At 45.4% G+C, this 12,636-nt stretch overlaps 1 protein-coding gene across 1 annotated transcript in view; it reads right to left on the bottom strand.

Annotated features, from left to right (window-relative positions):
* LOC135556896 (receptor-type tyrosine-protein phosphatase zeta-like) overlaps positions 1–12,636 on the bottom strand; it is a 53,955-nt gene that overhangs the window by 27,060 nt on the left and 14,259 nt on the right. Inside the window, 5 exon segments of the mRNA XM_064990305.1 lie at positions 257–441; positions 3,603–3,753; positions 5,021–5,178; positions 6,292–6,358; positions 10,020–10,115. Coding sequence (XP_064846377.1) covers positions 257–441; positions 3,603–3,753; positions 5,021–5,178; positions 6,292–6,358; positions 10,020–10,115 — 657 coding nt within the window.

The following is a 12,636-nucleotide window of genomic DNA, read 5'->3' as shown; positions in this document are numbered from 1 at the left end:
AGAAGGTGGTGGTGTTGGTGGAGGAGGAGGAGGTGGTGGTGGTGAAGGTAGAGGAGATGGTGGTGGTGGTGGTGGAGAAAGTGGTGGTGGTGGAGAAGGTGGTGGAGGTGAAGGTGCATTCAATCACACTCTTTAGTTTCTTCATTCATTCCTTCATTAATTTATTAATTCCTGCAAACCTTCTGAAATGTGATTGACCGGGTTTGGTCATCTGTGTATGTTAGTCCACCACCACCACTTCATAAAGGATGCTCACCACATCCTGGTCTCCGTCAGTCAGGTACTGGAAGGTTGCAGAGTCCTCTCCTTGGGCCAGCCTGTAGGTGACTGAGTACTTCTCTATCCCGGCGTCGTACACCGCCCTCGGCCGCTCCCACATCACCAGCAGGCTGGTCAGGTTATGGGGGTCCGCCTGCACATTCTCCGGCTCTGAACTACAGACTGACAGAGAAAGAAGGGAGAGTGAAATAGAGAGAAAGAGAGAGACAGAGAGAAAGGGAGAGAGAGAGAGAGACAGAGAGAAAGGGAAAGAGAGAGAGACAGGGAGAAAGGGAGAGACAGGGAGAAAGGGAGAGAGACAGAAAGGGAGAGAGAGAGAGAGAGAGAGAGAGAGAGAGAGACAGAGAAAGGGAGAGAGAAAGAGAAAGGAGAGAGAAAGAGAAAGAGAGAGAGAGAAATAGAGAGGGAGAGAGAGAAATAGAGAGGGAGAGAGAGAGAAAGAGGGAGAGAGAGAAAGAGGGAGAGAGAGAGAGAAAGAGAGGGAGAGAGAGAGAAAGAGAGGGAGAGAGAGAGAGAAAGGGAGAGAGAGAAAGAGAGGGGGAGAGAGAAAGAGAGGGGGAGAGAGAAAGAGAGGGGGAGAGAGAAAGAGGGAGAGAGAGAAAGAGGGAGAGAGAGAAAGAGAGGGAGAGAGAGAAAGAGAGGGAGAGAGAGAAAGGGAGAGAGAGAGAGAGAGAAAGGGAGAGAGAGAAAGAGAGGGAGAGAGAGAGAGAGAAAGGGAGAGAGAGACAGAGAGGGAGAGAGAGAAAGGGAGAGAGAAAGAGAGAGAGAGAAAGAGAGGGAGAGAAAGAGAGGGAGAGAAAGAGAGGGAGAGAAAGAGAGGGAGAAAGAGAAAGAGAGAGAGAGAAAGAGACACAGAGAGGGAGAGAGAGAAATAGAGAGGGAGAGAGATAGAGAAAGGGACGGAGAGAAATAGAGAGGAAGAGAGAGAGAGAAAGGGAGAGAGATAAATAGAGAGGAAGAGAGAGAGAGAAAGGGAGAGAGAAATAGAGAGGAAGAGAGAGAGAGAAAGGGAGAGAGAGAAATAGAGGGAGAAAGACAGAGAAAGGGAGAGCGACAGAGAGAAAGGGAGAGAGAGAAATAGAGAGGGAGAGAGAGAGAAAGGGAGGGAGAGAAATAGAGAGGGAGAGAGACAGAGAAAGGGAGAGACGAGAAAAAAATAAAACATATAGATTAATAAGAATCAAATATAAGAGAATCAGCCTCAACTGGGTGTTTGTCCTTCCTAATTGGTCCCATCACAGATTAGCGCTCCAGTACTAAAGCAGATCACAGACACATTGAGACCCTGGAATTAATACAGATTACGGGAGTAGGGAGAGATTAAAGTCAATCGAAATGAGACCTGAGACAATGGCCAGGTACAATGACTAAACCGTTGACATTTCCTACATGAACTATGCTAAAATCTGCACTTCAGTTTACCTACGGATTCATCCTCGGTCCAGGGGGGTTGGTGGAGGGGTGAATAGATTTATTTCATGTTTTTAATGATGGTGAGGGATTTCAGAAAGGGAGACTTACAGTTGTACAAACCCCATTTTCAACACAAGAGAAAAGCAAAGGAACAACAGTCTTTTCCTAACTACTCGCAAAACAAATCACAACAAAAGCACAAAAATAATTGCCATTTCTATTTTGTTGCGAAAAGCATCTCACTCTGGTAAACAAATGGTATGTCCAATAACAACAGGGAAGCAAGATACATTTCACACCTATTCATGTACATTATATCATATTCAATGCACTCTATCCATTTTTCAAAGACGTTTGAAAAGTCCTCTGAAAGTGAGGTGGCAGCCACAGACTCTGAGCAGGTAACCTAGCAACTACCTGGTCTAAAAAAACAGAGACTAATATCAATGCGGACATGACACATGAAGCAGTGAGAGACAGAGAGAGAGAGGGTCTGTCCCTGGCTTAGCATATTAGCCTGGTGCCTAAGCATCCACAACAATTACATTATCCCTTTAAGGTTAGACTTTATTTAACCTTTATTTAACTAGGTAAGTCAGTTAACAATGTGTTCTTATTTACAATGACGGCCTACTTGTAAAGTCCCAGCGTGAGAGTCTGGGTATGATTAAGGAGGCACACAAACATGCTGTCTGAATATTAATGCCTGCCAGGCTTCCAGCATTCATGTGCTAGTTAAAGTCCTGATTATGTTGAAAACACACATCAAACTACTGCAATCACTTCTTTAGTAGGGTAAGGGACGCCCAAAATAGGGCACGGTAGTGGTGACAGGCAGGCAGGTTCACAGTTGGGTTACCAGTGCTTGCCTCCTTTAATAGGCCACCAACAGTGTCATCAAATATATTTTGGACATTTGATATTGGTGTGTTGCTATTTGCTGTTCAGATTTTAATATTTTATGAAAATGTAGGCATGCTAGCAGATGCCAGTCATTGCGCTAATGCCAGTGAGCATTGGCTCGCAAAACTACCTCTAACTTCCTTCATACTGGGCACAGAGACATACATCATCAAGACCATGATTAGTTAAATCGGCTGTTAATACCAAGAACCAGGAGTGAATACAAGAGATTCATTCTGTAGCTAGAGAACTCATGATATCTCCAGGAGTGACAAGAGTCATCGTTTTGCTAGGGCCAATCTACTTTACGATTTCCCCTCTTACTACCTACACTCTTACCATCTCTGACTTTGCTACTTTGAGGAAAAATGTACTTACTATGACTGTGAAATGTGGTTGCCCCATAGCTATCTTAAGATTAACGCACTTACTGTAACTCGCTCTGGATAGGAGAGCTGGTGTAACTGAGTCAGGTTTGTAGGCCTCCTTGCTCACACACGCTTTTCACACACGCTTTGTCTCTGACAGAGACAGGTACGTACTGTGAGTGAGGACCTCCTCAGACAGACAGACAGACGCGTACTGGGAGTGAGGACCTCCTCAGACAGACAGACAGACGCGTACTGGGAGTGAGGACCTCCTCAGACAGACAGACAGACGCGTACTGGGAGTGAGGACCTCGACAGACAGACAGACAGACAGACAGACAGACAGACAGACAGACAGACAGACAGACAGACAGACAGACAGACGCGTACTGGGAGTGAGGACCTCGACAGACAGACAGACAGACAGACAGACAGACAGACAGACAGACGCATACTGGGAGTGAGGACCTCCTCTGACTTACAGACAGACAGACAGGTACGTATTGGGAGTGAGGACCTCCTCTGACTGACAGACAGACAGACAGGTACGTATTGGGAGTGAGGACCTCCTCTGACAGACAGACAGACAGGTACGTATTGGGAGTGAGGACCTCCTCTGACAGACAGACCGGTACGTACTGGGAGTGAGGACCTCCTCCGTGCCGGTATAGGAGGAGAAGACCTGTCCCATAAACTGCTGCTGCTGCTCCCTGAAGTTGTTCTGCAGGTAGTCCATCAACATCACATAGCCTGCCTGCTGCATGGTCATCACCTCACAGAACATCTCCAGCTACAACACAATACAACCAACACGTTCATCAACACATTATTACACATTAGTGCTTGTTATTGCATGGTGATTTCACATTGTGTCCTTGGGCACAATGCCACACAAGGAGAGACCACATAAAGATCATCGGAAAATTATGGTTGTATTACTATTATCATTATTCACATAGACCTAAACAACTGGTTCAAACAGTATTCAGTCCTCTCACACCCTAACACACACACGCGTGCTACACACAAGCATGCATGTATATCAAATACACCTCTTGTACAGTCTATTGTGTAACACTATATATACAGTGCATTCAGAAAGTATTCAGACCTCTTCCCCTTCTCCACATTTAGATCAATTACAGCCTTATTCTAAAATGGATTAAATAAAACATGTTCCTCATCAATCTACATGAAATACCCCATAATGACACAGCGAAAACAGTTTTTTTATACATTTTTTCAAATGTATTACAAATTAAAAAGATACTTATTTACACAAGTATTCAGACCCTTTACTATGAGACTCGAAATTGAGTTTATATTGATCATCCTTGAGATGTTTCTACAACTTGGAGTTTACCTGTGGTAAATTCAATTGATTGGACATGATTTGGAAAGGCACACACCTGGTCACCCCTCATAGCCTGGTTCCTCTCTAGGTTTCTTCCTAGGTTCTGGCCTTTCTATGGAGTTTTTCCTAGCCACCGTGCTTCTACACCTGCATTGCTTTCTGGTTGGGGTTTTAGGCTGGGTTTCTGTACAGCACTTTGTGACATTAGCTGATGTAAGAAGGGGTTTATAAATACATTTGATTTGATTTGATCAAATGAGTGAGAGTGTGTGTGTGTGTCTTTCCTGTAGCCCTCAGGGTATTTGTGATTGACAGGTGTTAACTGAGGTGTACACAAGCGGTCATTAAATCCAAGAAATATTGACAGAGGCCTTCACTCCGCTTAAAAAGAAACACATGGTACTGACACACACACACACGATACCTTATCAAAAAGGGTCTCACACACACACAAAGAAACAGACACACAGAGCTACAACCAATTATGAATAGCAACTTGAAGGAGCATATGTTAAGCTCCCACCCAACCCATTCATACTATAAAAAAACAACTGTCACCTGACAGGGGACAAATAGGGAGATGAGGAGGCGCCCAGCACTCCCTCTCCCGCTCCCTTTCTCTTCTGTACGAACAAAAACAATATTTCCACACACACTCTCTGCTTTTATTCACACACACACACACACACACACACACACACACCTGCGTGTCGGAGATGGCCACAGTGTTCTTGAAGACAATCCACTCCACGGTATCAGTGCAGGGTGGGGTGGTGAGGGAGCCATTGTAGGTGAAGTACTTATCTGTTGAGTTGGGCAGGAGACCACGGAGAGAGAAGGGACCCACCATCCCACTTTTACCTTGAGAAAAGGAGGGTAGAGCAGAAAAGTGGGGGACATGTGTAAGATGAAAATGCACGGAAGGCTAAATAAAGTAGTGAGAGAGAAAGAGAGGATAGACGACAAACATCAAATGTTCATTATCATGACACAGTGAGATAGTGGGTGTATGACTGTGGGGTAAAGTGGCACGTGTCTTTAAATCTGAACAAAGAAGTTTGTACAACTAGCTTTCATAAGAGCTTGACATTACCCACAACAATGAGCTGATGCACTGTTAATGTTGTTTGTTCCTCTTGAGATGCCATATCAACAACATACCCAGTAACACTTCCTCAACATAGTTTGAATCAAAGTTAAATCAAGGAATCTGTCATTCATTTTAACATTTTTGCCAAGGAGGTCTTATGTAGTGCAATTTTAAATTAACTAAGATGTTTGGTGCAGTATTTTTCAAGAGAAAAAATGTGCATGAAAAGTAGTTGTCTAGTTGAAAGACAAATTCTTCATTGAAAAATCCCTACTGTTGACCAATCACTGACGAAGGGGTGTAGACTTCGGCTACGAAATTCGGTTTGCCTCAAGAAATAATTGTGTGTGCTAAAACCCTACCAAACCCCAAAACAAACAAAAAAAATGTCAAAATATGAAGTCGCAATATATGTGCAAACTGTTTTGACTGGGAAGTATACACTAAGCTTTAGGCTGCTGCACAGTGGACACATTTAAGGTGCTGGTTCAGTTCCACAGGGGAGGAGAACCTTGCTGGATGCCGGAGGCTGAGCTCTACAGACATTTGGAGGAAGCCCGTGCACATTGACTTTCCACAGGAAGAAAAAACTGGGAAGAACAAATCAGCTGGTAAGCTGGACAGCAGCCCTGCTATTTAGTCTCTTAAGTTAAGTTCCAATCTAAGTTAAATTTATCCCCTGTGTGTGGGAGTGGGTTTGAGTGACATTTTTTGACCATCCTTCTTGTGAACCCATTTATTTGAATAAATACGCCATTGTTCTTGTCAATGTTCCTCATCATTGACATCCTACCAGCCATGCCTAGTGAATCGTTACATTAAATACACTACTTTAAGGTGAGCATTGGATGAGTATAAGGTTACTGGAGGTCAGGTTGGCATACCGAATCGGCTGACACTGTTGACTCCGTCGATAATGGCCATGTAGTTGTCATTGTCTTCGATGCCTGTCTGTAAAGAGGGAATAGAAACAGGTTCGTCAGACCTCTCAAAAGTCTAGAGTGGCTTCCTCTCCTCTCCTTCACTTTTTTGTGTCTCTATATTTTTAGGCTGCTTTAAAGCTGTGACCCGCTAAACTGAAGCTAACACTGATGCTAAACTAAGCTGAAGCTAACAATGATGCTAAACTAAACTGAAGCTAACACTGATGCTAAACTAAGCTGAAGCTAACAATGATGCTAAACTAAGCTGAAGCTAACAATGATGCTAAACTAAGCTGAAGCTAACAATGATGCTAAACTAAGCTGAAGCTAACAATGATGCTAAACTAAGCTGAAGCTAACAATGATGCTAAACTAAGCTGAAGCTAACAATGATGCTAAACTGAAGCTCACACTGATGCAAGCTAATAGCTAGAGACTGTATAATCCACAGCTGAACCCAAACTCTATAATGAATGTCTAATCTTTGGTCAGTCTGATACTGTGGTGGGTAATCAGATCCACAATCCCCTTTGATTTCAGGGTCAGTCGCGGAGTGTAGCATAATCTAGGGGCCTCGTGCGGAATAATTGTACAAAAAATAATAATATTACTAGCATCGTTTTTTCTAAATTATGCTACGAGGCCCCTTGATGAGCCAATTGACTCTTCTACCTAATGGTAAGTCATGCCATTGCAAGTAGACATGTCATCCCTCATCGACTATGAAAAACCGTGCTGGTATGGGTGCAAAATGATCCACTACACACTCTTGACACAGGTCATGCAAACACCCTCTCCACCCAATCTACTTACAGTACCGACCTTCCTGAACCCCCTCAGGAACACCTGCTCCACCCAATCTACTTACAGTACCGACCTTCCTGAACCCCCCCAGGAACACCAACTCCACCCAATCTACTCACAGTACCGACCTTCCTGAACCCCCTCAAGAACACCCTCTCCACCCAATCTACTTACAGTACCGACCTTCCTGAACCCCCCCAGGAACACCAACTCCACCCAATCTACTCACAGTACCGACCTTCCTGAACCCCCTCAAGAACACCCTCTCCACCCAATCTACTTACAGTACCTACCTACCTGAACCCCAACTCCACCCAATCTACTTACAGTACCGACCTTCCTGAACCCCCCCAGGAACACCAACTCCACCCAATCTACTCACAGTACCGACCTTCCTGAACCCCCTCAAGAACACCCTCTCCACCCAATCTACTTACAGTACCTACCTACCTGAACCCCAACTCCACCCAATCTACTTACAGTACCGACCTTCCTGAACCCCTCAAGAACACCCTCTCCACCCAATCTACTTACAGTACCTACCTACCTGAACCCCAACTCCACCCAATCTACTTACAGTACCGACCTTCCTGAACCCCCTCAGGAACACCCGCTCCACCCAATCTACTTACAGTACCGACCTTCCTGAACCCCCCCAGGAACACCAACTCCACCCAATCTACTCACAGTACCGACCTTCCTGAACCCCCTCAAGAACACCCTCTCCACCCAATCTACTTACAGTACCGACCTTCCTGAACCCCCCCAGGAACACCAACTCCACCCAATCTACTCACAGTACCGACCTTCCTGAACCCCCTCAAGAACACCCTCTCCACCCAATCTACTTACAGTACCTACCTACCTGAACCCCAACTCCACCCAATCTACTTACAGTACCGACCTTCCTGAACCCCCCCAGGAACACCAACTCCACCCAATCTACTCACAGTACCGACCTTCCTGAACCCCCTCAAGAACACCCTCTCCACCCAATCTACTTACAGTACCTACCTACCTGAACCCCAACTCCACCCAATCTACTTACAGTACCGACCTTCCTGAACCCCCTCAGGAACACCCTCTCCACCCAATCTACTTACAGTACCGACCTTCCTGAACCCCCTCAGGAACACCTGCTCCACCCAATCTACTTACAGTACCGACCTTCCTGAACCCCCCCAGGAACACCAACTCCACCCAATCTACTTACAGTACCTACCTACCTGAACCCCAACTCCACCCAATCTACTTACAGTACCGACCTTCCTGAACCCCCTCAAGAACACCCTCTCCACCCAATCTACTTACAGTACCTACCTACCTGAACCCCAACTCCACCCAATCTACTTACAGTACCGACCTTCCTGAACCCCCTCAGGAACACCCGCTCCACCCAATCTACTTACAGTACCGACCTTCCTGAACCCCCCCAGGAACACCAACTCCACCCAATCTACTCACAGTACCGACCTTCCTGAACCCCCTCAAGAACACCCTCTCCACCCAATCTACTTACAGTACCGACCTTCCTGAACCCCCCCAGGAACACCAACTCCACCCAATCTACTCACAGTACCGACCTTCCTGAACCCCTCAAGAACACCCTCTCCACCCAATCTACTTACAGTACCTACCTACCTGAACCCCAACTCCACCCAATCTACTTACAGTACCGACCTTCCTGAACCCCCCCAGGAACACCAACTCCACCCAATCTACTCACAGTACCGACCTTCCTGAACCCCCTCAAGAACACCCTCTCCACCCAATCTACTTACAGTACCTACCTACCTGAACCCCAACTCCACCCAATCTACTTACAGTACCGACCTTCCTGAACCCCCTCAGGAACACCCTCTCCACCCAATCTACTTACAGTACCGACCTTCCTGAACCCCCTCAGGAACACCTGCTCCACCCAATCTACTTACAGTACCGACCTTCCTGAACCCCCCCAGGAACACCAACTCCACCCAATCTACTCACAGTACCGACCTTCCTGAACCCCCTCAAGAACACCCTCTCCACCCAATCTACTTACAGTACCGACCTTCCTGAACCCCCCCAGGAACACCAACTCCACCCAATCTACTCACAGTACCGACCTTCCTGAACCCCCTCAAGAACACCCTCTCCACCCAATCTACTTACAGTACCTACCTACCTGAACCCCAACTCCACCCAATCTACTTACAGTACCGACCTTCCTGAACCCCCCCAGGAACACCAACTCCACCCAATCTACTCACAGTACCGACCTTCCTGAACCCCTCAAGAACACCTCTCCACCCAATCTACTTACAGTACCTACCTACCTGAACCCCAACTCCACCCAATCTACTTACAGTACCGACCTTCCTGAACCCCCTCAAGAACACCCTCTCCACCCAATCTACTTACAGTACCTACCTACCTGAACCCCAACTCCACCCAATCTACTTACAGTACCGACCTTCCTGAACCCCCTCAGGAACACCCTCTCCACCCAATCTACTTACAGTACCGACCTTCCTGAACCCCCTCAGGAACACCCGCTCCACCCAATCTACTTACAGTACCGACCTTCCTGAACCCCCCCAGGAACACCAACTCCACCCAATCTACTTACAGTACCGACCTTCCTGAACCACCTCAGGAACACCTGCTCCACCCAATCTACTTACAGTACCGACCTTCCTGAACCCCCTCAGGAACACCTGCTCCACCCAATCTACCTATAGTATCTACCTATCTGAACCCCCCACCAGGAAAATCCGCTCCACCCAATCTACCTAGAATACCTACCGACCTGAACCACCCCCCGTTGGAGCAACACTTAACACACTATTTGCTCCAGACATTTATTACATGCTCATAGCAAGTCACAACATACAAACACACACCTCTAACAGCACAGAGAGAGCTGTGATCCTGCCCCCGTCCTTGATGGCCTGGTCTATGGACTCAAAGTGAAGTGCTTCATAACAGTAGATCTGCATCTGGAACAGACAGAGAAGGTACAGGAGATGGTTGATATCCTATGTACTGTCATTGAACACTACAGTCATGGCCAAAAGTTTTGAGAATGACAGAAATATAAATTTTCACAAAGTCTGCTGCCTCAGTGTCTTTAGATATTTTTGTCAGATGTTACAATGGAATACTGAAGTATAATTACAAGCATTTCATAAGTTTGAAAGGCTTTTATTGACAATTACATGAAGTTGATGCAAAGAGTCAATATTTGCAGTGTTGACCCTTCTTTTTCAAGACCTCTGCAATCCACCCTGGCATGCTGTAACTTAAATTCTGGGACACTGATGGCAGCCCATTCTTGCATAATCAATGCTTGGAGTTTGTCAGAATTGATGGGTTTTTGTTTGTCCATCTGCCTCTTGAGGATTGACCACAAGTTCTCAATGGGATTAACCTCTTGAACTGGGGGCAGTATTTCATTTTTGGATGAAAAACGTTCCCGTTTTAAACAAGATATTTTGTCACGAAAAGATGCTCGACTATGCATATAATTGACAGCGTTGGAAAGAGAACACTCTGACGTTTCCAAAACGGCAAAGATATTGTCTGTGAGTGCCCCAGAACTAATGCTACAGGCGAAACCAAGATGAAATTTCATACAGGAAGTGAGCCAGATTTTGGAGGCGCTGTGTTCCAAAGTCTCCTTATATGGCTGTGAATGCGCAAGGAATGAGCCTACACTTTCTGTCGTTTCCCCAAGGTGTTTGCAGCATGGTGACGTATTTGTAGGCATATCATTGGAAAATTGACCATAAGAGACTACATTTACCAGGTGTCCGCTCGGTGTCCTCCGTCGAAACTATTGCGTAATCTCCAGGTGCATGCACGTTTCCATTTAGTTCAGAAGAGAAAGTCAACTGCCCCGAATGATTTATCATCGAAAGATATGTGAACAACACCTTGAGGATGGATTCTAAACAACGTTTGCCATGTTTCTGTCGATATTATGAGTTAATTTGGAAAAAGTTTGCGTTGTAATGACTGAATTTTCGTTTTTTTTTTCTTAGCCAAACGTGAAGAACAAAACGGAGCGATTTCTCCTACACAAATAATCTTTTTGGAAAAACTGAACATTTGCTATCTAACTGAGAGTCTCCTCATTGAAAATATCCGAAGTTCTTCAAAGGTAAATTATTTTATTTGAATGCTTTTCTTGTTTTTGTGAAAATGTTGCCTGCTGAATGCTAGGCTTAATGCTATGCTAGCTATCAATACTCTTACACAAATGCTTGTGGAGCTATGGTTGAAAAGCATTTTTTGAAAATCTGAGATGACAGTGTTGTTAACAAAAGGCTAAGCTTGTGAGCCAATATATTTATTTCATTTCATTTGCGATTTTCATGAATAGTTAACATTGCGTTATGGTAATGAGCTTGAGGCTATAATTACGCTCCCGGATACGGGATTGCTCGTCGCAACAGGTTAAGGTCTGGGGAGTTTCCTGGCCATGGACCCAAAATATCCATCATGCTGGAAAAAGCATTGTTCGTCACCAAACTGTTCCTGGATGGTTGGGAGAAGTTGCTCTCTGAGGATGTGTTGATGTCATTCTTTATTCATGGCTGTGTTCTTCGGCAAAATTTTGAGTGAGCCCACTCCCTTGGCTAAGAAGCAACCCGGGTGCCCCTATTCAATCGGGAAGGGGATTCATCAGAGAAAATGACTTCACCCCAGTCCTCAGCAGTCCAATCACTGTACCTTTTGCAGAATATCAGTCTGTCCCTGATGTTTTTCCTAGAGAAAAGTGGCTTCTTTGCTGCCCTTCTTGACACCAGGCAATCCTCCAAAAGTCTTCTCCTCACTGTGCGTGCAAATGCACTCACACCTGCATTCCTGAGCAAGCTCTGTACTGGTGGTGCCCCGATCCCGCAGCTGAATCAACTGTAGGAGACAATCCTGGTGCTTGCTGGACTTTCTTGGGTGCCCTGAAGCCTTCGTCACAACAATTTGAACCGCACTCCTTGAAGTCTTTTTTATAAATTTTTTATTTCACCTTTATTTAACCAGGTAGGCTAGTTGAGAACAAGTTTGCAACTGCGACCTGGCCAAGATAAAGCGTAGCAATTCGACACATACAACAACACAGAGTTACACATTTCCGGTCACAACTTGCAGACTTGTTTACGTGTTGCTGTGCGTTTTGTTGTCAACCTTACTTTGCTACCTGCCAACTTTACGGTTTTTACTTACCGTTTATATTTTTGGTTTTTCATTCACTTAACTTTTTTTCATTCAACTTTTTCACTACGGACGCTTTATCTGGACATGGTTCGTCAGGACCTCCAACAGCCGAAGCTAAGTAGTAACATTAACATGATGCCTTCTAACTGCAGTCGCTGTACTCATAATATACAGGAGAACGATCGCCTTACGGTGAGGATAGCTGTGCTGCAAGCCCAGATTCAGACGCAATCGCTAGGCAAGGGTCATTTCAGTGTAAGAAAGGATGAAACAGTGTCTGTGCCACCTGTAAGTACAGAGTAG

Source organism: Oncorhynchus masou, chromosome 15 (assembly GCF_036934945.1).
Source record: "Oncorhynchus masou masou isolate Uvic2021 chromosome 15, UVic_Omas_1.1, whole genome shotgun sequence".
NCBI lineage: Eukaryota > Metazoa > Chordata > Actinopteri > Salmoniformes > Salmonidae > Oncorhynchus > Oncorhynchus masou.
Note: the sequence above shows the minus strand (reverse complement) of the source record. Positions and strands in the feature narration are given on the sequence as shown.